General features: G+C 37.8%; 1 protein-coding gene across 3 annotated transcripts in view; it reads right to left on the minus strand.

The window, feature by feature from the left end:
* Positions 1-2,328: 2,328 nt before the first annotated feature.
* The window catches only part of Il7r (interleukin 7 receptor), a 27,991-nt gene continuing 4,680 nt past the window's right edge, over positions 2,329-25,639 (minus strand). The window contains exons 2-8 of one of the 3 annotated variants that reach the window (XM_023712029.1): positions 25,473-25,614; positions 14,283-14,443; positions 9,889-10,046; positions 7,993-8,161; positions 6,804-6,894; positions 5,996-6,071; positions 2,329-5,560 (exon numbers count right to left, since the gene is read on the minus strand). In XM_023712029.1, the coding sequence (XP_023567797.1) occupies positions 5,057-5,560; positions 5,996-6,071; positions 6,804-6,894; positions 7,993-8,161; positions 9,889-10,046; positions 14,283-14,443; positions 25,473-25,614 (1,301 nt within the window). In that variant the 3' untranslated portion in view covers positions 2,329-5,056. Of the gene's footprint in view, positions 5,561-5,991; positions 6,072-6,803; positions 6,898-7,992; positions 8,162-9,888; positions 10,047-14,282; positions 14,444-25,472; positions 25,615-25,639 lie in introns of all 3 variants that reach the window. The other 2 variants (XM_004623438.2, XM_023712030.1) reach the window with 2 other exon arrangements.

Below are 25,639 nucleotides of genomic sequence, written 5' to 3' on the forward strand. Positions count from 1 at the left end.
TTGTATCTGTGTATTCAAAGTGGTTAGGATAGATATATAGTTACATTCTCTTAATGAATAGAGGGATTTGTTCTAATAGTGTTTGTAAATAGGCTATCAAATCTGCATCTTGTACAGCAATCAACCACTTGGAAGAATGTATGCAATGTGTGAATTATTGAAACTGTCCTACCAATTTGATTTGAAACTGTCTCATTGCTATTTGTTTATCAATAAAATTATGGTAGAAAAAGAAAAACAGTGCAGCATGAGGAGTGGAAGGAGCAGAAACTGCTATCTTGCTTGCTGTCTAAATCGCTCTCGCCACAAGCCTACGAAGAGGATGTGTATGACTCTGATAACAATGTAAGATTACACTTTAAAATGAGACTGAATTAAGCTTTGGTATATGGGTAGAAGCTGACTTAGGAAAGGGAATTCAACAGTTGCTGAAAAAACATAAAAGTTCTTTCAGGTTAATATTGTGTTGAATCAATACTCCTCCATTGTATGACAGACACATACACACAACAATTTATTACGCCACACTTCTGACTAAAATCCTTCCACATACTCCCAGCCGGTGTGGACTTAAGCTGGATACTTAGGCTGGCATGCCCCTCACTTAACTGTTGGCTCCCACCAGTTCTCCCAAGTGTCACTCCCAGATACTACTCTGCCAACTCTGAACTGAGGATGCTACATTGGGTGGATACCTGTGAACAACTTTCACTGAACTTCGTGTTGAAGGAAAACAGGGTCTCTCTGTGAAATACTTTGACAGTCACATTGAGACTCAACTACTCGCAGGCTATTCTTTAGCATGTCCTACACCTCTGCTCCCACAAGGTAAATGCACTCAAGTCATTTGTGTGTGTGTCCCCAAACTTGCTTAAATCACAATGTATTGTGGTAATTATATGATAAGAGCTGATAAAATATGAGCATATGAAGAAAGACAGCTTTTGTCATATTCCTACTTTGAAAATGTTTGAAAAGACTTGATAGTGGTGTGTTGAGAGAACATCGCAGGCCACTTGGGGTGGAGGTGTACTGTTGGGGACAGAATCTGGAAGGATGCATTTTTTTTGCGTCTGCCTTTCCCTTCTCGCTCTGCCTCCTGGCTGCCATGGGTGACCACCTTTCTTCAGCTGTACCCTTCCACCATGTACTTTCTGCCAGGGAAAGAACCAACCATGGCTTAAATTCTCTAAAAACTGTGTGCCAGAATAAATCTCTCCACTTTGAAGTTGTGAGTGTTACATATTTTGTTCCAGCAATGGAAAAATTGATTAATGCAACACGTGTTATAACTCCATCTGGTTTCAGGAGTAACTAGCGATACCTTACTGTGCCCAAGTGAGACAGCTAGAGAAGAATCATCTACTGTGCTTCTAGCTCTCCAATTTTCCTTTTCTCACAACTCCATAACTTCAAACCCGCTGCTTCCCTTGCCAAGAAAGGCTTCGTGGCTCTCCAGGGCCCATTCTGAGTTACCCCTCACCCAACACGGTAACTCCATGCACTGCCACATCAAACGTGACCCCGTCTATTTTGCTTCTTCTTAGTTCTTTTTCCTTAATGTGTCTTTCATCTGTTTTTACTCACTTTTTCTTTTCCAGAAGTGAAGGCTCTTTTCCATATATGAAAGTGGCCCACCCTGAAGAAGTGCCTGGCACTTCCTGTGGAAGATAAAAATGCCAGTTGCTCTAGTCCCTGTCACTCATTGCTGGCACCCAGGCACAGGGGCACAGGATCCAGCTCTGCTGTTACCTGAGCAGCTGAAGTCATGAAGCTGGCTGGCCGCTGCTGCTGAGATTATTCAGAGGCTGGGTGGAAGCAGTAGGAGTGTCTATTGTCCTTTCTGTAGATGTCAATTGCAGAAATAGAGAGTACTTTGTTGCCTGTAAAAATGGCTCTTTTATCCCCCCAGTATCCTGTAAGCTTCCTAATAGCTTATGGCAAATTATTTTTCTACTCAAAATTAACTAGAGTTGGTTTCTATTGCTTAAAGCTCAGAATCTTGACTGATACTTTGCTTTAAGGCAATAGTGTGGCATTGTAATATTTCCATGTATAGTCTGCTCCATGTCACTGACCTTGAAAAATTCCATTTCATCTCTGTGTAGCATGATATAAAGCACAGAGACGGCTCTTAACAAATTGCTATTATGCATTAACTACTTAACTGGTAATAGATTACCCTGGAAACCCAAACCCACAGAATAACATCAAATGAGCTCAGAGTATTTCCAATGGGTGAGAGCTGTGGTCTCTTCTGGACATCTCCTCTATCTGCAGCTTCTATAGATGAAGTGAAGCCATAGCATTTAATTAAATATCCTTTATTTAAATATAAAATGGCAATGTACATCATCTACTTATATACTTAGCAGCTCTGCAAAATATAAGTAATGCATATAAAAATACAGAATTAAATCCAACATCTTCACTGTAGTGAATGATGTACGTTTTTGAGGATAATCCACCAAACTGACCAACTGGCAAAAATGTCATCTAAGCTGTAACATTTCCAGGTTTCCCACCATGTGTTCTCACCACCTTCTCGGCCAGTTCCAAGTTCTGTAAACTCTGCAAGAGCTAAAAAACCACAAGTATACACATTTGAAACAAAACACACTTGAATTTTCTGAAGCATGTTTCTCCAGAACCACACTGAAGAGCCGGGTAAAGGATGCAGAAAGTCAACTGAGTACTCCAAGATCCACGGAGCCAGGCGTGGCTCTTGGCCCAAATCAGCAGCTGGGCTCTCAGTTGTCTCTTCAATTTGTGCTACACGGTACTGATAGTTGACATATCTGAGTTACACGTTGTCTTTACCAGAGGTTTTTCTTTCTTAAAGATATTCAAGAGGGGACTAGGCAGCATGAATTAGCTAACTTATCATTATCGTTTCTGAGTATATAATCAAGCATTAGCAGCCATTGCAATTATATGAGTGTAATGTGTGAATTTAAAATGCTTCCAATAACAGACACTTATTCACTAGATTCAAATTATAACAAGTACCAAGCAGCACTGAAACAACATTTTAGACCTGGAGAAGGACCTTGATAGTCTCTAGAACTATTTTTCCCTTATTTGAGAGATTATTTACAGTAGGGATATAAATGAGTTTGAGTAACTAACTTGTCATTTCTGTGTCTCCACTTTTTTGTAAACCAAATATGATGTTATAAAGCCCTCAAAGAACCCCTATGGTATAAGTATCAAAGGCCTAGGTTAGGCATGCAATTTTTGGTGATCTTCTCTTCCAGACTTGGCTCCCATTTATTTGAAGCATCAAAAAAGTCTGTCTACATGATGGAAATATCTTTTGCTCCTTATATTCCAGGGATTCTCCATCTTCCCTTCATGCAAATTGATATTTCATGGTATTGTTTTCTGTCTTCAACAGGATACCTTCAACATACCCTGCTAAAAATTTTTATATTATAATAACTTATTTACAAATTGACCTTTTTGTTAGATTTTGCATTTTAAGAGGTGGAGTTCTATGGTTATATGTCCTCCAATCTCCTGTGTCTAACACCATGATTAACATACAGCAGGCTTTCTGTGTTTGTCAAGGAGATAAGAATATTTGTAGAAGTGCTGTGAAAATAAAAAAAGAACCAAGAAAATTTAAACAACTATAGTATTGTATTCCTTAGGACTATTTCAGAGCAAAACACTTGGGAAGATAAAATATTCACTTGAAGAATAAAATGTTCTGATTATGGCTAGGCCTTACTGCAGTAGATAGGGTCCATTAGTCCACCATGTAAACTTTTTTCACAGGTAGCACAAGACAAACACAAAAATATTTTTAAAAATTAAAAGCACATAATCTCTCTAAACAAAATAAAATAAAAAGAAGAAAATTTAATACATAAGTAACAGTAGATACCAAATAAAACCCTTAACCCATCTTTACTTTCCTGGGCCACCTCTGCTCCGTGTGATCCTGGGGACATGTAGCCCAAGGGAGTGGGTTTAACCAAGTGTCTTGACTTGGCTTCCTTGTCAGGTGTCCCACAGTTCAGGGCCAGTGATAATGTTCTTCTGTGATCCTGGATAAATGTACTTGGGGTAGCAGCAAAGAATCCTGGTCTTGATAACTAGCAACAGAAATTCTGGGCTTCTAATTGTATGATCTCCTGACATCATTTTCATAAAACAAAATCAAATTGGCTTAATAGTCTTTTCTGGCCTTTTTCCCCTTCTTGATATGACTGGCCATTGCTCTTCAGACTCATACATCAATTTATCTCCTCATCCCACTTTCTTTATCACAGAAATTTTAACTGACATAATGAGTGATATGTATCCCTATTCATATGGGACAATCCCAGTTTATGTTTGGCCTGGGTTATTGCTTATAACTTTCCCTTTTACTCTCAAAAGTGATCCAGTTTGGATAATAAATTATATAGCTGCCCAATTACTTGTGGAACTAAAAAATGGGACACACTGTAGGCAAGATGAAGCTCATCTATAGAGGGACTGCAGTCTGACTCTGGGCAATTGATCTTGGGTCTAATTCTCACTTAATGTACTGCTTTGGTAAATTTCTTAAGCCCTCAGTGTCAATTTCATCACCTACAACAAAAGGAATAATAATGATGCTTATAATCCATACCTACCAGGATTATTGTGAGTGTGGAATGAGGTGAAGTGTGCAGTGCCCTTGGCACTTTGGTGGATTTGAATTACGTTTTCATAATAATAACTGTCATTCCCATTTCCACCCCTTCTTCCTTCCTTTACTCCCTTCCTGTTTTCCTCATCCTTCTGTCCTTTCTTTCAATTTTTCTTTTAGTCACTCCTGATTTTTTAAAGGCTTATACAGTGAGTTCACTGGGTCCCATGAAGCTACATGACCAAATCAACATGGCAGAAGCAAAACGCTCCTCCCTTGTGTTGGAGGCAACTGAAGCAGGTCAAAGCACTGTTGTTGGGTAACATTAATCTTGCCTTCTCTGTATGTAGATGTACAAGTAGAATAAAAACTGTAGACTTTGCTCCCGGCCATTACCATCAGCCATAATAGGGACTGTCTTGAGTCTTCTTTCATTCACTGATTTTTGTAAAAGCTGGACATGGTGACATAAGCTTCTTCCTGATTTTGCCTCAGAGAAGTGAGGATGGGCTGTCCCTGAACAACTGAATTCAATGTCAGCAGTCCTGATTGGTGAGGAGATGGTTGGAGCACAGTGTTGTCTACAGTTCCAGGACTAAGCAGCAAGTCTTGGTACACATGAGAGCCACTTCTGACACCCTCCCTGCAGTCTGGAGCCCAGAAAGAGGGGCGCATAGGGCCACTGCATGCACTGACATTTCCAGCAGGACATCCAAAAGATAATTCTCTGTTGAGAGTTTCTGAAGTGGTAACTGGAATCTGGGATGGGCAGTTAGGTCCATGTATACTCCTGGTAGGCTCATGCTTCTCAGACTCCTCTAGTGGTGGAGAAAGAGTGTCTTGCAGAAAGTTTTCCATTTCATCTCTAGACTGAATGTCATCAACTTTATGAATCTGGCAGTCCAAAAAACTTTCAGGATTGAAACTCGCATTAAAATTCTGCAAAAAATGAGAGAGAGAGAGAGAGAGAGAGAGAGATTAAGATGACACCAGACAGATGGGGCAACAAGCACTCAGTTCAGATATAGACAGGCATAAGTTTATAGATTTAATGAACCCTCTGGCCGGGATTTAACAGGGAATGTCTGAGAATTTCCCACATGTCCTTTGACTTCTGGAGGTACTATGTCCTTTCAGGGTTTGAAATGACCACTTGCTGGGTGCTCCAGCCCTGAAGCCTAGACATCTCTAGACTTGCATTTCATTTTAGCTCCTTGCTTACAGGGACCTATAGCTAGGGTCTTATACAGAACCCTCACTAAGGTTGCATACAAGACCAGATGCTGGGTGTCAGCTTTCCTTGTCCAGGAATATAATTTTTAGCTGCTGGGATGGCACTACCAGTGTGCTTCCTGAAGTACCAGACATACTTACTTTTTCTGGTTTCTTACACAACTGTTCCAGAGTCTTCTTGTGATCAGGAAGACTTGGCCATACAATAGCCTTAATCCTGAAATCAGAAGACATTGATAGATCAAGTGGCTGGCAGAAAGAACAGGCCCGATAGGTCTTTCTACTTATTCTGAGCTAAGAACCATGACTAATGGATGACCATGGGCTGGGGATGTATTTTCTTTGTGTCTCAGTGCACTACCATTATCAGGAGGGGTAGACCAGAAAACGCTGTTATTAATCTACTCTACAAACAAGGTATCACAATGGTACACCTGGGAAGAAACAATGATGTTGGACCAAGGTAATTTTGGTGTAGCTTTAAAAGTAAAATTTGACCAGGTCATTCACTGCCAATACAGATGTTGGCATCATGCCCCCTTTTTTCACTGACCATGCTCCTTTTCTCTACTTTTGTTAGAAGCGAAGAATACATTCTAAGTTATTCAGGGAAATTGCTTTAAAGCAATACTTTTTGAATTGATTATTTGCAATCCTGGATATACGGCCTATGCTAAGGACATCCTTTATATTAAGTAACTTAACTGGTGTGATTTTTATTTTTGGAATAGGAGTTGCCTTATGTGTTCACTTTATGCATTTTGGCTTCCTATGAAATCAGTAGAGAAATTCCACTGGCACCTGAGATTGGGGAGGGGGGCAGTGAGCACTATAATTCCTTGTATATCTAACTGCATTTTGCAAAGCTTTTCATCAATAATTGGGGCTCAAGATTTCACCAACTGGGACCCCCATACAAATGTTCCCTGGATTATTTTTAAAATGTCACCTTTTTTTCCATAACGCACAGGCTAAGATGACCAACAGACCCACAGAAATAAAGCTGGTAACGCTGATAGTTAGTAAAACAGGATTCATCTCTTCTGAAATACAGGCATAGATTGTGGTTAACATTCAGCAAATATAAGTTAGGTAGACTTTCATTAAACATTTAGTTTATTGGGGCCGGGGAGATGGCTCAGTGGAATAAGCGCTTCCCTGGCAAACACAAGGGCCTGAGTTCAATCCCTGGTTCCGCAAAAAACATTTAGTTTATTTAGTAACATGGGATCTTTTGTTATTTCTTTTTTTGTGTCAGGGTCTCGCCATGTAGCCCATGGCCTTAAGCTCACAGGGATCCTTCTGCCATCACCCTCATAGTGCTGGGATCACAGGTGTGTGCCATTACACTTGTCATCGTTTGTTATTTCTTGAAAGGTTTTCTTTGGTAAACAAGAAGATCTGCATGGTTTAAGTGACAGTGATTTGGGCCGCTAGGGCTAGAACATCAGCTACTTGAAATACAGAGGTGATTGAGCATCAAAGAAATCACCAGTCTCTTCTCAACTCCTTCTGCCAACAAAAAAAGTCAATAAAGAGCTGAAAAAGTAAATGTTCACCCTAAGGCCATAAGAAGTGCCAGGGTGGGAATGAGAGGTTGGCACGAAGTGGTGCTTGTTCTGCTTTCCTAACCTGCCGAAGGGAAGGTCTATGTCGGGTTTCTTTGGGGGAACTTTCCTGTTCTCTGGCTTTTCTGGCTAGTACTACTTTGCAGTCCCAAGGACATATTTGTAATTTTGGAAAAAGAGATGTAGGGCAGCCATGCTGCTTGCCCACATGCCTTCATAAACGATGCTCCCTGGGAGATTTTAAAGAGACCAACTATTAGGATCCCATCTAAATTGACAAAGAGAAGGTAGTCATGGGCATTTTGATAATTAGCAGCCTGAGGCAAAACCATCAAGACAACCAGACCAGTTATCAACTAAGAAGGACTGCTGCTCCCACTCCTTATAAAAAGAAAGACATAAAGAGGAAAGATGAGAGGCAGACCATTCTCCAAAGAGAATGGAAGAACACCCTCCTGGGGTGTGCTCGCCAGCAGGCTCATTGCATCTGTTTACCCTTCCCTTTGTATTTCACACTTTAATGCTCAGTGTTTTGTAAAGGAAGGCAGGTTTTTCACAGCCATTACTCACCTTCACTATTGGTCTCTGGTGTTTTGAAGTGGTAACTTGGACTCCATTCACTCCAGAAGCCTTTGTAGTAGTCACTGTGAGGAAGGGACCGGACTTTAATCTCATACATTGCATCAGATTGTAGCTTTCTCTGTGGGAGTGTCAGCCTCGTGTTGGTTATATTCATATGCTGAGGGGTAAAACATTCCATTAGGGATATAAAAAGAGGTGTTGCTCAGGTCTCCTGAGTCAGCTTGAGGTAAACTCCTTCAGAATTTTAGGCATCTTCCTGAGATTCTCTCATGTTTGTTAAACTGAGGGGACCAAGGGTTTAGCAAAAGAACCAGGAGCAAATTCCCTGAGCTCATAAATGATGCCATGAGTGGCCAAGAGAACTGTCATAGTGTTAATTTTAATTCACTTGAGGTGCCCTGTTCTATTTCAAAAAGTTAGAAATCATCTGCAGGATTTTGTCTTCCTTCCTACGCTTAAACAAATTCTTTCGTTTCTCTCCCCTTTCATGTGCCAAAGGAAATGAAAGTACAGCTTAAGGAGCAAGAATAATTTCTCCCCAGAAAAACGTCATTTTACACTGTGAATAGCAATGTGCACATAGGATTCTCCTCAACACTATGTATCATCCTTAAGGAAAACATAAGAATGAAAATTTCTGTCAATTTGATGAGTGAAGCAATATTCAATTGTCATTTACATTTATTTGTTTTTATATATAATTAATAAATTTATATCTTACTCATAGTTCCAGATTTTTATTTTTCTATTGGAATATTTATCTTTCTTAATAAGTCATTAAAGCTCTTTATATAGCTATTGACCATCTGTCAGCTGCATATATGGCAATTTGATCTTAAGTTTAATTTATTTTATAATTTTGTCTGTCTTGTGTGTTGGCACGGATAAGCTTATGGCAGGGCTAGACACTTAATTTACTTTTTTTCCAGACAGTATATTGTCATACAGGCATCTATTAAAAATGTCTTATTTCTTAATCATCTTGCTTTTCTCCTAGTACAATTTTACGATGAATAATGTAAAGAGTAGGATCAAAATCATCCAGCCTGTGTGTGTGTGTGTACAGAAGGAGGAGCACATGCCTTGGGAGTGAGCTTGCATTTCTGTAAGTAATGCACTGCACACAATGAAGAGCAATCCTGGCCCGATCAAGGAGGGCAGTGGGCATTGTGTAAGCTTTGAGAAAAAGAATTGCAGTATATTTTCTGTCCCTGTGGTACAGAAGGGACAAAAGTCAGGCCAGCATTTTAGAAGAAATCAGATAACCTCAGATAGTTTACTTTATTCCCACCACCTCCTCCCAAAGAGTAGAAACAGTCAAGTTATTTCAGATTCAGCAAATCCTAAAGAACTAAACTAAATAAACATCCAAACTATGAAGAATAGATACTGAGTTGTTGCTTTAGTGACTAAACCTTCAGACTTTAAAATAAAAACAAAGCTTGGAGAGACTCTCTGTATTCTCTTCTGAGTTCATGCTGCTCCCGCAAATCCCTAAACAAAATTGTAGATAATTCTTGGCGATGCTACCCAGAAATGTTGTTTGTCTGGTTCATCTAGAATGTGGTACTAGACATAACACTTTTTGAGGATTACTTTGGTCTCAATCTGTGTTGTGATTCATTAAGTTAGAAACATTATAAGGAGAAACAGTAGAGCAAGGAACAAAAAAAAGTCAGATCTACGGCAGGATGAGCCAAGGAAGGTGGAGGTTTTGTGGGGCCTGCATCTACTATGATACTGGGAGCATAGTAAATGAAAAGGAAAGTAAAGGAAATAGTCTGAAAAAAATTGTTAACTTTTCCAAGATAAATGCATTTCTAGAACAACGAAATACATAGTGTTAAGAAGTTCTTGATTCACAGATATGGTTGATCTACCTACCATCCAGTTGTTTCCATCTTTTTCCTGGCAGTAGGCTACATCATGCATTAATTGTTTTACATATTTCTTTTGCAAGTGTGATGTGTTAAATGTCACTTCAAAGTCATTTGCTCTTGGACGATAGGTAACTTTTAAGTCAAAAGGAGCCTCAGGTTTAACTGCAAAGGAATAAGAAGTCATGTTTGTCTATAAAGCCATCAAGGAAATAACTATAATTTTTAAAGTTCATCTACTTGGCAAATAATTCCTATACTTTATGTGTCAGCAGCTGGCTTACTAAATCAAAAACCTATTTCTTCTGTTTCTTGGGTTCAAGCACAGACCATAGTTCCCAGCCTCCCTTGCAGCTGGTGTGGGGTTTTTGATTGATGTGAGTGGAAGTGACTAGCCCAGCCCGGTTTGGCCCAGAGTTCTCGCATAGGTAAGCAATTCCCCTTCTCGATCCCCTTTTACCACTTGAACTCATGTGTTGGATAGTGCAGTCAGAGCATGGAAGGCCCCCTCATTTTTCTTAGGGAAGCACCATCTGTAAGTTAGGAACAATCATTTGCACTCTTACGTGTGTGATCAATGAATAAACTGAAAGTGTCAGATATGGCAGATTGATGGGACTATTTCTTACAGCAGCTAGTGTTAATTTTATACTAAAACATATTCTCTGTGTTTGTAATACTAGGGAACTTTCAACAACTACCCCAGAGCTATATATCATGTAAGCTTTGAGTTTTCATTCTGCCAAAAGCCTAGGCAATAGCTGGGAATGTTGTACCACTTGGTGCATGCACGGGAAGGGTCTGCATCCAGGGCCTAGCTCATGACTTCCTGAGTGGCCTCAGGTTTTCTTTTCTGTCACTCTCTGGTGCCAGAATTCTGAACTCCTTGGGGGTCTCTTCCTCCTCTTTGTCTGCCTCACAAAATTGCTGCAATGATCCACTGTGTCATGTAAGATATCCTGTTGGAGGGATATGAGTAGTTTTTCAGGCAGATCAGACAGAAAGAATGACATTAGGTCACCTCCCTACCTTTAACCCAAGACTTCCTTGTTCTTGTGTCCACTGCTTTTTAATCATGGTCTGGGGAGTTTGTCATCTTGGGATGGGGCATGACTGATCTGAGGCCCTGTTGCTAAGAAAATGTGTGTTTGTTCAGTGACTTGCCCTTACTAGACTGAGCCAAATTCTAGGGTATTTAAACTCAGCTTCAGACTGAACTACTGGCCTCAGCAAATGAAAACCTCCCAGGGGAGTTTGGGCCAGAATAGAAGTGTCATATTCACTTGCGGCATTGTGGTGACTGCCTATTTTTCTTCTGCACAGCTCTGGATACTAAAATAGAAGTGACTTTTCTTTTTCCTTGAGTTTCTTTTAAAGGTGTACTTTATCCTTTTCACCCTCAGAATTACTATTAAAAACTGATGATGTCATACACTTGAAGGAAACAGGATGAAAGGTGGTGGGTGGGGAGAAGTAGCCCCACAGAGAATCCTGGTAACTGTCTTAGCCCTGGCCTCCCTTCACGTTCACGACAAAAGCTGTCGGACGAGTCCCCTGCTTGTCTCCATTTTCCAAGGACTCTCAATAATAATGGAGAAAGAACAGAGCAGATACTGATAAGGCACGGACCAATCACAGAGTGTTTTGCTTATGCTGATTTCAAATGGTAGTTATCCATCAACACTACACTGACAAAGGATCTACAAAGTGCGGTATAGGGTTTCAGGATAAATCCTGAGGGGACTTGACTGACCTTATCAGATACAAAAATTACATTTCTTGTTATATGGGTCTTGTTTTATCATGGTCTTAACTATCCAGAAGAAAGGTATAAAAACGAGGTATAAGGGATGAAGCCATGTTGGCATGCTGGCTGTAAAGGGCTCAAGTCAACAATTTCTGACACTGTCAGTCCTGTGGATGACCCACTACTATTATGAACTACTGGACTATATTGGATTATTTTGCTGAATTCACACGCCTACAATATTTAAATGACAATGGAATACCCTTGTCTGACAAAACTAAATAAAAAAGGGGATACAAATGAATGACCATTTTGTATCTGTATATACAAAATAGGATAGATATGCAGCTACTTTGTCTTAATTCAATGAGAAGAAAGATTTGTACTAATAGTATTTGGACAGGATATCATGTCAGCATCTTGTACTATGAATAACCACTAAGAAGATAACAATATGCAATGTATTAATTATTGAAACTCTCCTATTAATTGGTTTTGAAACTGTCTCATTGCTATTTGTTTCTCAATAAAATTATTAAAAAAATAAAGTTTCCATGTATTTGTAGAAAGCAAACAAACAAAAAAACCCCACTACACTGGTGAGGAAACTGAGTTTTAATTAATTGAGGTTAATTAACCTACATTCTGGTCCCTGCTATTTCATTCTGGCTTGTCCAGAGCTTTCCAGATAATGCTGCGTAAAGCTCAACTGTTTCTACACAGATTAAGAAAAGTGGTTCATTCCTTAATCATATTTTAAAAAGTTAATATGTTCTTATGCAGTCCAAACAATCATATGTATCTTCTCAAGCAGTTGAAATGAGAAGATCAGAAGTTTTGCAGCCTCATTGGGTGAGGGTGGGGCCACAAAAGGAAGGGAAGAAAGGGAGAGAGATTTAGTTGCAAGGGAGCTCTGGCCTTGGGATTCAACTGGGAACATTCAGTTTAAATTCAGTTCAGTGGTAAATCCATGAATAAATGATCACGGTGGGAGCCAGAATAAGATATGGCTATAAGACTATATTCTGCTTGCCAAGAAATGTTTTCCAAAGCCCAATAGACTCAGTGAAACCATTACACAGGGACCTGTGCTATCTGTAGTGTGTATATTCTCCCTGTCTTCTGTCCCTCAGAGGAGATGTGTCAAGCTTGCAGTCTGCTTGTGGGTGCAGAAAGTAGGTCTCTAAGGGTATCCAGAACATGGGATCTAGGGATGTGGATGTAGCAGGGTGTCATCTGGAGCCTTTGGGTGTGTTGTGTTATATGCATAAGGGAACTCCTGTGCTGATGCAGGTTTATGTAAGAATGAGCTCTCCCCTGATATTGCAGCAAACTTTCAAAAGATAATATAGTTTTGCCTTCCCTCAGAAGTAAGAAATAAGTATGATGCTTTCATGCAGTGCACAAACTAACCGTCCATTTATAACAGGCTGGCTCCAAGTGATCCAAACCCAGATTTCTCATGCCTCAGACTGAGATGCCCTATGGTTGCCACCCTTATCCTGGACAGTACTCACATGGGTATGGCCATGTTGCCAAGTGTTTCTCTTCAACTGCATTTTTAAAAAATTCCAAGATAATCATTCTGTCATAGAACTTCTGTTTAATTTTTTACTTTTCCAAATTTTGAGCATATGTGTGTGTGGGGAGGTGGGGGTGAGTGTGTTATTGAGAATTAAACTCAGGGCTTTTGTACAGTCTAAGTTATGGAATTCACCTATTTAGTCACATTCCAACTTAAGTTTTTTTTTTTATAAAACAGATATGTCTGAAATTTGTTTGACTTTGAGTGGAGCAGATCACCTTCCATGTGTGGTAGGTACCATTATAACAAAGACTGTGGTTTCTTGAAGAAATAAATTTGTTTCAAGTAAACAAAGTGGTTTCCTTGAGCTTGAGCTTCTTGTTTAGAGGAATTTAGATTCAAGGCTATAACATTCACCCTTGTCTGAATCTTTAGCCTTCTGGTTTACCATACAGTTTAAAATTGGCAGCCTCCTATGAAAAAGTAAAACTATCTATCTATCTATCTATCTATCTATCTATCTATCTATCTTTGATCTATTATATATGTATCTATGATCTATGATTTCCCTTCCTTCTTCTGTTGATTCTCTTTCCTCTGGAAAAATTAAAATACAGAAAGCATATGTGCTTTCAGACATAGCTTGACAATTTAGCTAGTGACTCTCAATGTGTGAAAAGAAGACTACAAGGCATTTAGGAGAAGGCAAGAGGAAGAGGATGACAAGATTCTCTTGTGTCAGTGGATGACAAGAGGCTCAGCACAGCTAGATACTTCATATTGATTTGTTCTTTTCTTGATCTGTAGGTATAAAAACCCTCTTTCAAAGCTCAGTTTGAAGATTTTTATAATTCTTTCACCAGAATAATTGGCACTTTTAAGTGTGAGGTTTTTTATTTATTTAGAAATTGTAGGGTCAGGGAGATGGCTCAGTGGAATAAGTGGTTCCCTGGCAAGGTAAGGGCCCGAGTTCAATCCCCAGTTCCGAAAAAAGAAAATTGTATTTGAGAAATTGCCATTATCCGTTGCTGATTTTTAACACAGTTTGCCTATTTTTTAACACATAATAAATTCAGACCGTCTTCAGACATCGAAAAACTGACAACCATACTCATACACAACCACTTACCTATATGGACTATTTCCACTCTTTTACAGGCTAGATACTCTTCTCTAAGTTTCACACATATGTTGCTTTTACCAATCATTAAGAATTTATTTGTCTTGATGAAATATTTCTCATCTGGCAGTTTATTAAAATTCAAGCAATCTATCAGTAAAAGGCTCTCACTGTAGAAACAAAAAGGAAATGTGTTGACTCAGGTAACATTTGTATACACATTGGAATAACATAACAGTACATTGTAGTCATATAACTTTAACTTTGGTGTCTTTAGGTAAGGCAGGCATGGATGCAGGTTAATAGAAGAACAGAATGAATCAAAGTAATGTGGCTTCCTGCTGCCCTATTATTGCATGTTGATTTGTTTCCACATTAAATACAAATGTACCTGAAATAGGCAAAGGACACTCATGACAAGCAGGGGAAGTTCCTTTACTTTTATAATTGATTATTGAAAAAAGATTGTTTAGGTAGCAAGGTAATTGCTTTTTTGTTGTCCTACAGGAATAAATGAAAGAAAGGCTATGAAGAAACATTGACCACAAAATAATGAAAAGTTCTATAAAAGAAATACTGAAACAATCTGAACAATTATAGACATAAAATCACACATATTTAGTGGGTAGCCTAAGAGATTTTTATAGGTAATTTTAGGTGATGAGCTCTAATAATATAGGTTAAAAAAATCAAAGATATAAGTTGTCCATATCTGAAATGTAAAAGAAGATATTACTTTAGATCATGCAGATATTTAAATAAGGAAAATTAAAATTTATGACAAAGCATATAATAACTTTTATGTCATAAAATGTATTTATCTAATTATAAGTTAATAAGATGAACTCATGTACAAATTGAATATCTCAATATTTCATTTTAAAGAAATTACATTTATTACAAAAAAACTTTCCCACAAAGAAAATGGTATGCTGTGGGCCATGAGTGAGTGACTTCTATCAAATGTGTAAGAAAGATATAGTGCTAGTCTTATTAAAATTTCTTCCAGAACATAAAGGTGGAGTAGATTCTTTCCAAATTATTTTATGAGGCTAGGTAACTGGTATCAAACTTGGTCAGAATTTTTAAAAAAGCACATTATAGAAGAATAACCTTCAAAAATATGTGGAAAATTCCTCCAAGAACTATTTACACATGCATTATAACCAAGTAAAGTTATCCCCAGGGAACCAAAATAAATCTAATATTCAAAGCTCAACCAATATAATTTACCGTGAAAATAAAAAAATGTAAATTATTAGTTTATTTTCAATTGACTTAAGAATTTAGAGTAAAAAAACAAATCTATAAAGGAAAACCCAATAATCACAACAGATTTCTCAACACAAATTCTCAAATCAAGGAGAAATTGGAGTGAAGTAATTTTAAGCCTTAAAAGAAAATAATCCCTAAGCCAGACTGAAGAACTTTGTAAGACTATCTTTCAAAATTGATGGGAAAATAAGATACTTCCATGACAAAGAACACCTGAATAAGTTTGGGAACACAAAATAAGCTCTTCAGAAAGCAATGAAGGATATATTAGAAAGAAGAAACAAACATCACAATTACATGAACACAAATAGACAGAAACAATCAGGCAGGCTAAGTAATTAAACAGGGGAAAGGGGGGGAACCAAGAGCAGGAAAATAATACATGAAATAGAAACCAATCTATATCTGTTATAATCATCAATATAAATGATCTCAGTTCACCAATCAAAAGAAACAATGGTGGGCTGAATCAAGAAGCAAGATCCAAAAATATGATACATTAATGAAACACATTTAATTTCAAAAGGAATTCATAGAATGAAAGTCAAAGGATAGAAAACACTATTCCATGCAATAGGAGCTCAGAAAAAAGCGGGAGTAGCTATTCTATTTTCAGACAATGTGAATTTCAAGTGAAAACTAATCAAAAAAGACAATATCACAACCTACTTGTTAATAGAAGACTCCAAGAAAGGGAGATAGCAATCATACATATATGTGCACCAAATGCTGGTTCACCCAAATACATAAAACAGATATTATCAGACATGAAAAATCAAGTAAGCACTAACACAGTTGGAATGGGGGACCTTCATATCCCACTCTCATAACTAGATAGATAATCTAGGCAAAAAATAAACAAATATTACAATTAAACCAAACCTCTAAACAAATGGACTGAGTAGATGTCTACAAAGTATTTCACCCAACAACAGCAGAGTACACATTCTTCTCAGCTACACATGGGATGTTCTCCAAAGTAGAACACACATTAGCCCATATAGCATGCTTAAGTAAATGCAGATGACTTTAAATTCTTCCAGGCATATTATCAGACCACAGTGCAATGAAATTGGAAATCAAAGGAAAAAGAAACCACAAAAATTATATAAAAGATAGGAAATTAAACAACACCTTCCTGAATAACCAATGGGTCACAGAGGAAAGTCAAGAAGAAATTAAATAGTATTTATAATTACATGGTGCCAGTGCAACATACTGGAACTTATGGGATGCAATGAAAGCAGTAAGGGAAATTTATAGCAATAAATTTTCATATCAGGAAAACAGAAAAAGCTCAAGGAAACAACTTGATGTTGAGTCTCAAATTCCAGGAAGAAAACATCAATCCAAAACTGGTATGAGAGAGAAAATTGTAAGATCGGGGCAGAAATTAATTCAATTGAGACTAAGAAAACAATTCAAGGAATCAATGAATTGAAAAGTTGATTCTTTGAAAGATTAAATAAAATTGATATACCCCTAGACTATCTTATGAAAAAGAGGGCTGAGAGATAGCAAAGGGGTCTAAACACCTGCCTGGAAAGCTCAAGGACTCAGGTTTGGTCCCCAGTACCACATGCTGTGCTGGTCCTGGAGCCTCAGGTACACAGTGCTGGCCACTGAAACTGGGAGTGGTGGTGCATCCCTGTAATTCTAGCACTGGAGAGGCTGATACAGGAGGATCACTACCAATACAATTTGCACAGTGAGACCCTGTACCAAATAAATAAATAATTTTTAAAAAACTTGAAAAAAAGAGTCCAACATTCACTCATGATAAAAACCCTACATAACATTGGAATAGTCTTTATCTTCATCTGATAAAAGCCATCTGTGACAAACAAATACACAATATCTTAATAAATGGAGAAAAACAGACAACTTCCACTCTAAAATCAGGAACAGGGCAAAAATGGCCATTATCACCCCTCTTGTTCAATATGTATTTCTTAAAACATTAGACAGAGCAAATAGACAAGAGAGAAATAAAAGGAATAAGGACAGGAAAGAATGAAGTAAAATTAAAATTATTTGCAGATGACATGATACTCGATATAGAAGACTCCAAAAACTCCACCAAAACACTTCTAGATTTAAAAACTAAATTCAGTAGCATTGTTAGAAACAAAGTCAACACTCAACAAACAATGATATTTCTGTACACAAACAAACTCACTGAAAGAGAAATTAGGGAAATGACAAGTTTCATGATAGCATTCAAAAAAATGAAATACTTAGGATCAATCTAACAAAGAAAGTAAAAAATCTATGGGTTGAAAATTACAGTATTCTGAAAAAAGATCAAAAAGGACATCAGAAAATGAAGAGCTACCCCTCACTCATGGGTAGGAAGAATCAACATACTGAACGTGGTCCTACTCTCAAAATTGTTATACAAATTTAACTCAATCCAGATCAATATATCATTGCATGTCTCATAGAACCAGAATAAACATTCCTAAAATTCTTTGGATCAAGAAGAGGCCTAGAATAGTAAAAACAATTCTGAGCAGCAAAGGCAAGGCAGGAGACATTACACTTCTTGACTTGCAATAATACTACAAAGCTACTGTGATTTAAAAACAGTGTGGTATTAGTGTAGAAACAGACTTGACCACAATGAGAGCCTTAGAAGATGCAGAAACAACTCCAAACACACTCAAACACCATATATTGGACAAAGGAATCAAACATGTTCACTGGAAGAAAGCCTTTTTAGTAAATAGTACTGAAAATGGACTTCCTTCAGTGTGAAAGCCTAAATCTAGACCCATGTCTATCACCATGCATTAAACTAAGATAAAAATGTATCAAATAACCTAAATATTAAAACTGAAACAATAAATCTGCTGGAAGAGATAAGAGCAAAACTCCTAAAGACAAATATAGGCAAAGATTTCATGAAGAAAATCCAAATCACACAGAAAATAGTACAATAAATCAATAACTGGAATCTCATCCTATTAAAAAGCTTTTGCACAGCAAAATAAATCACAAATAGAGTGAAAAGACAACTTACAGAATGGAAAAATAAATTAGCCAGTTGCCCTTCAAAGGACTTATATCTAGCACATATAAAGAATTGAAAATAAATCAGAGCCCCCCCAGATTTAAAGATCCAATCCAAAACTGGACATCTAAATGAATACACACTTCTCAGATGAAGAAATACAAATGGCAAAGAAATGCATGAAAAAAAGTGTTCAGCATCAATGGTTATTAGACAGATGCAAATTAAAACAATGCTGAAATTCTATCTCTATGAAGAACATTATTTATTATACATATTATATAATAGACTTCTATTCTGCCATAAAGAAGGATAAATTTGAGATATTTGTAGGTAAATGGATGCAACTTGAGACATGCTCTTAAGTGAAATAAATCAAACTCACAGATGTAAACATTGCATTGCCTCCCTGGTATGATAAACTGAAAGAGCAAATAAGGACCAAAATTTACAATAGATATTGGTAAATGAAAAGAAATTATTCAGAAGGAAATAAGAATTAGGCTGGGGAAAGAGGAAAGTAAAGAAGGGAAAAGCGAAAAATAACAATAAAAAAGAATAAAATAGAAGCAAAGCTTTGTAAATAGAGAGGGGAAGATGAGTTGAAGGGAGAAGGGATTGGGAAGAAAAGAGGAATAAAAATATGATGCATGGGTACAAATTCCTTATACCCAATATGATAATTATGTATATCTAAAAATGTACAAGTAAACTTAATTTCAAAAGTTAATTTTGCCTATTTATTTTTTCCATTTAAAAATTTTAGCCCCTAGAAAATTTAGCATTACCTATGTGGCTCAGAGACTTATGGGTTATATTGTATTGCTAGCAGAGAGAGCTACTCTAGGGTATGTGGGGTGGAAGTGAGAGGGGGAGTGGGAGCTGAAAATTGACATTCTTATTTTATAGTAGTGTTATAGGCTGGTGAATTTTATCCTGTAGCATCTTCTTTTTAAAAAATGTACTTGGTTGTTACAGGGTCTCACTATGCAGCTCTGACTCATATGATCCTCTTGTTTTCAGCCTTCCCAGCACTGGGATTAGAGGCCTGCACCACTAAGCTTGCCTAAACAGGCACTTTAGTCTGCTGAGCTATCTCTCTGGCCCCCATGTAGCACCTTTTTAGATGCATCAAACCTAAACCACTCACACAAATATCCTGGTTCTGAAAACAGGAAGAGACTACTGGGAACTATGCAACTCAGTTCTTAACACCATCCCACCCTCCATCTCCTCTAGTGTTATAGAGTTTAGTAGGAGATATGTATTTCTTTTGTTGGTAGAAACAGGTTATTTACATGAAAATATTGAAACAAACAGAAAATCCCCACTAGTTTCATTTTCACATCACCCTGAAAGAATCTAACTCCAAAATAATGGACACGTTTGCTGCTTATTATAGTTTATTTCAAAAAAAGCTAAAATAACAATACTTAAAAGATGTCTCCAGTTAAACCTAGAATATTGGGGTGCAGCCTATGACATGGTGGCAATTGACGAAAACCAAAACTCACTTATTTGAAGTGGTATCTGTAGGTGGTAGGTGGGAGTGATTATGGTACCCCCAAAAGCGTGGAAAGAAAGATAACACAGTTACTTTATGAGGGCTGACTGTGAAAATCATGCAAAATACCTAAAAAGTAATGTCTCAAATTGAAATGTCCTGGGGTCTAGACATTAAATTTCCCATCTGTAAGAAGCATCCAGAATTCTGCTCCAGTTCTTTTTTGCTGTACATAGATCCAGCCTTATCAGATCTGACTTTTGGAGACACCTTGATTTTTTTTCCAGTACTGAGGACTGAAGTTTGGACTTTAAACATACTAGAAATGCCTAGATTTTTAAATGTTGGCAACTAATATGTTTTAAATGAATCATATCAAGATCTGCACCAAATATCTCTACTCTTGAATTCAACAATTTTTCATTGTATTTTTATATTTACTTTTTTTTGTTTATATTTACTTTTTAAAAATTTAACTTAATTTTATTTTGAAGAGTAAAAACAAAAGCAAAAACAAATAGCAGAAACAATGACAGAACCAGGGTAACATACAGCAATACATATGTTGAAGATTTTCAAAACAAGAGCAGCTAATTAACAATGGCTGTTCTATTATCTAATTTTATAGTCAAATCTGTTGTTCAGATTGACAGATATAGTTACACAAGATTGAACAAATGATTGAATATCACCACTTGCTTTCAAGAAACCTTAATATTTTTCTTGTCTTTTTTAAACTTTAAAAATATTATTTTAACTAGAGTATAATAAGAATTGGTAAGACATTAGAAGCAGTACATGTTTAGAAGACCAAGATGATAGGTATTCAAGCACAGTTTTTGTATTATACATTGCTGTCTTCAATGTTGTTGCTTGGATCACAGATATCAGCATACAGAGTTAGTTAAGGTGAAAATTCTACACATTAACTGCTATTTTTAAAAAACAGATGGAAATTATTAGTACAATCATCTCAGCCATCCTGTATACATACTGGCCCAGCAGGTCCACCTTTGTATTTACTCTTATATGAGCAATGTTTTGATCACATTTTAAATGAAAATCTAATTACACTGAGAAAATTAAGTTCCATTTTCAGACACTATGACATGCCAGGTACTCATCCCTTGTACCCTGTTGCAGAGACAGCCTAAGTAAGTCCCCAGCTCCAGAGACACTTTAGCATTGCCATAAGGACTGTGTCCCCAGTTACCTTTTCTAGAGGCTCTACTTTTTCACTCAAGGCACCTGAGATTTGGCTATCATTTTGCTGAATGAAAAGGTTCTAGGGTTTCCGAGTAAAGGTGGATTTGTACTGATACGCAACCTATTGGCCTGCCTAATTTCTCTATCCTGCCAATTTTTCTAAGTCCTGAGCCTGGTATGAATATTTGGGTTATTGTGATAATTGGGTTCATGTGAAGTAGTCAGTTGACACACTGATAAACTACCTGAGTTTGGTTAATCCAAGTCCATCTTTGAGATCAACACAATAAATAGCTACTAAATCAGTTTCTTGGCCTGCTAGCCTAGTGGCTAGATCCAGGGTTGGTGTTTTATCTTTGCTTAGCTTTGCTTTGCTTTCCTTTTTTTTTTGTACTGGTGATTGAACTCAGGATCTTGTGCTTGCCAGGCAGGCACTTATACTGCTGAACTATCTCCAGAATCTCAATTGAAATATCTAAACCCAACTAGAAACCCAAAATGGGGACTCCGGATAGACTATGGCTGGAAAAATCAATAGCGAAAAGCTATTGGCATGAAATTTGGTAACAGAGAAGTGGACTTGTTGCTGTGACTATATCTGACTATGTTGTTCAAGAGTCTTTGGGAATGCTTATGCAAAGAGTTTGGGAAGGATCAGAGATGTCTGAAAAAGTAGAGCTGGAATGTCTTAGCTCTTTTGTATGGGAGATTCTGGTCACAGCTCAGAAGATCAGAAGGCTGAGAGAAATCCTCCTAGTAAAGACTAGGCTTGGGAGGTTTCTTATGGGAAGAAGGACTGAACTGGCTGTTGACTCCAGATGATGTGTGTTTTGTGTGCGTTTTGGTCATGTCCAGATATTTTGCCTGAGAGTGAGATTAAGGGTGTGAACTAATTAATCTGAGTGAAGAAATTTCAGTCAAATATTGAAGTGGTACCATGGCTACTGCCAGGGGCATTTAACTAGATCTATGTTGAGAATTAAGAGCAAAAAGCCTAGCAGCATGATTTAAAATGTGAGTTTTGCCGGAAAGGAAGGTCTAGTGAAGATGTGAGCTATAAAGATGGAACTGAGGTGCTCTCAATTGCTGAAAAGGAACAGGACAATAGAAAAGATGGCCTGAGGGCATCACAAGGAGCAACAAGGCTCCACCCTTTGCAGCCTCAATAATACACAAGTGAAAGCCTTTGGTTTGAGGAGAAAGTCACAGAGCACCTTGTTCTAGAAAAGAGGCAGCATAGAAAATTTATTCCTCAGAATTGGATTCAGAGTGCCCAACTATCAAGGCACTCAACCACTACAGCCAAGAGAGAGGAAAGCTTGGCTACTGCTCTGGCTGGCAGTAGAGCTTGGGATCATCCACATGGTGCTAGTTTTAGGTGCATGCAGAATGCAAGCGTTGTGGGATGGAGAGGGCTTCCACCCCAATTTCAGAAGGCCTGGGAGGCCAGGCAGTGTGACTTAGAGGGGCAGGGTGTGAAGCTGTCAGTTGAAGCTGAAAGTATGGTAGAGATCACAGAATTTTGTAAAAGCCAGGAACATGAATCACCTAAGGAAAGCTGCAAGGAGAGAATAAGGCAAACTTATGAGAAAAGCTGTGGGAGACAAATCCTTAGAAGTGCCATAGGCTTCGAGTCACTCAAGCCCTTTGAAGTTCACAATTTGCCACAGATTGTTTCAAATGCTGGACATGGAACTATATGACTTTATGTTTGTCAAGCTGGATTTGGGACTTGTTTTGGGTCCCCTTCCTTTGTATCTTCATTTGTATCTTTTGGGATGGTAATGTTTATCTTGTGCTACTGGGTATTGGAAGTGTCTAACTTTTCATTTGTACTGGGGCTTACAGCTTAAAGTTTGCCTTGAATCTCAGAGGAGACTTGGGACATGGCCTTTTCAGCAATGCTAAAACTGATAGGACCCTGGGAGCTTATGCGAAGGACTAAATGCCTTTTGCATAAATGGCTGTGCATGAGTCTGTGGGAAGACAGGAGCAAAATGTTATGGTTCTAATGTAATATAATCTTGATAGAATTAACACTTGTTCTTAAGTATTGTTAAACTCATGTTATAATCTTCAAGTTATGAAATCATAAGAATAAGCATGTCTTTGTATCTAGAAACTGGTACAAAGGAATATGTCTGGATGAGAAGTTGAGAAAGGGTGAATTGTAATGTTTGGTATGTTGTGTCAACTTGAGAAGTTTAGAAATTGAAGCAAGTAAGTCAGCCAGGGACCAGGGCCCTCACTTTATAAATATCCTCATGCTGTACAAGAGGAGGGCACGGAGATGATGTGGATGCTACACTCGCCCTAAGGGGGTGATAGAGTGCTTACAATAAAAGGGAGGAAAGGAGGCTTGCCCTTTCCCTTTTTTGTTCTTGATATGTTGTCATCCACTGTTGTGAACTGCTGTCCATCTGCCATACCACCCTGCCTTGGAGCCAGCTGATAATGGACTGAAACCCCCACAAACTATGAGCTAAGTACGCCTTTTCTTCCTTAATTTTGAGCAGCATGTATTTTGTCTCAGAAATTGGAGAAAAGTAACTGAGACACTATTTTACAATTAAGATGTCTTTAAAAACAATCTATAAACCCAATCAGAAACCCAAAATGAGGACTCTAGACTTGTTAAGGGAAGTGAGCATGTTCAAATGGGAAGTAAGCATGTTCAAGTAGACATGGAGCAGTCAAACACTATCTATGAAAGTGAGTAGAAAGGTCAGTCTTGTGCTGTCCAAGACAAAGCATGGCATTCAAAGCAGTTCATCAACCAGTTGGTTGAACAACCAAAAATCTAACCTCTAGATGGGAGGGTATTTTGCTCATGAAAAATGAGTATATCACTTAAATAAGTTATATGGGTCTTTAACCGTCATTCTGAATATTGTAAGCACCTATTCTCTCTATAAATATTTATAGAAGTGAACAAACAGGCCAACTGAGTATGCGGAATGGAATACAAGAGCAAGAACTATTCTCTTGGTAATCACGGGATAAAGTACTGCCTGAGTAGATGCAGAAAACTCAGCAAAGCTGCCTCGTAGGAAGCAGACCATGGCAGTAGCACCTACAAGGAAGGGGCTGGTGACCACATATGGATCTCAGGTCATGCCTCCATGACTACCCACACACACCCAAATGTATGCTTTATTAATCTCCAGAATGGCTTGAAAGCCAATCAAGTCGACAACACAGCTCCAAAGTTAAAATAAGATGTAACTCAAAGCTTGTATAGATAATACATATTAAGGTATTGGCTTGGTGTCTATAGAATTTAAAAAGTTGTCTTTTACTTCTGGTGGATCTTTACTTACTCTCTTGAGTAGGGAACTAAAAATGAGGCCCTCTGATATTAAATTGGAGATAGCTACTGTCAGGGTTTCACATTAGAGTAATTTTTTAAAAATCACTGGAGATAGCAGCTCTTGGAAATAAGACATGACTTGCTAGGGGAGAGAGAAAAAGCTACCTAAGCTCTATTAACTTTTAAGCCTAAGGTTTACTTTTTCTTTAGCTTTTCATTGAGGCCTCATGAAACTAAGAGTTAATTTATTCATGCAGATTTTGGAAAATTTCCATTGAATGGATAATCTGAAGTCAAATTATATCAAGGAGGTGGGAGTCTTAGGTGTATATTTACAGTTAGGTTTCCATGTTTCTTTTCCATTATTTCTTATATATTGGATGATTATTCTGAGGGGATTACATGTATTGAACTATTTAATCACAATAACCTTCCTGGAGTTCGATTATCTCATTGTTTAGGTGAGGAAACTGAGGACTAATGTTTCCATAAATTGCTCTAGACATGAAAGTTATTGTTGCATACTGAAATTAGAATGCAAGCCACTTCACTGAAAAATGCATCTTGCAAACACTAGATAGCATCCTGTTGTACTATTCCTGGTGGAACAGTCTAGGAGAACCAGAGTTTAAATTCTGTTACAAGCTCCAGAGAGATGTGGAGTTTCAAGATCTATATATATCATTTGTAGCCTTGGGACCTGAAAGATGAACAGTGAGAACTGCTTTTCTCTGGTCTTTTAGCAAAAGATTAAGTGTTCTGGAGTATTTGGGCTATTATTAGATTTTAGTATCTCATTAGGCAAGATACCCCTTTTGCAGCTACTGAAAACAGCAGGCGGAAATAGAGGAAGAACTTATTTCTAAGCACCATAGAAACTACCTTCCTCACCAAATTTCAAATTCCAGGTTGGTGCTGTTGACATCTGGGTCATCAAAAGCACAAGTCAGTGAGTGCTGGGATCCATCCACTTCCAACTGAGCATAGCAGGAGAACGAGTAATCTGCATCTGACTCCGCATCTTCCAGATCTCCTGAGAAAAACAAACATTTAGCTTT

Source organism: Octodon degus, unplaced genomic scaffold (assembly GCF_000260255.1).
Source record: "Octodon degus isolate 3935 unplaced genomic scaffold, OctDeg1.0 scaffold00002, whole genome shotgun sequence".
NCBI classification, from domain to species: domain Eukaryota; kingdom Metazoa; phylum Chordata; class Mammalia; order Rodentia; family Octodontidae; genus Octodon; species Octodon degus.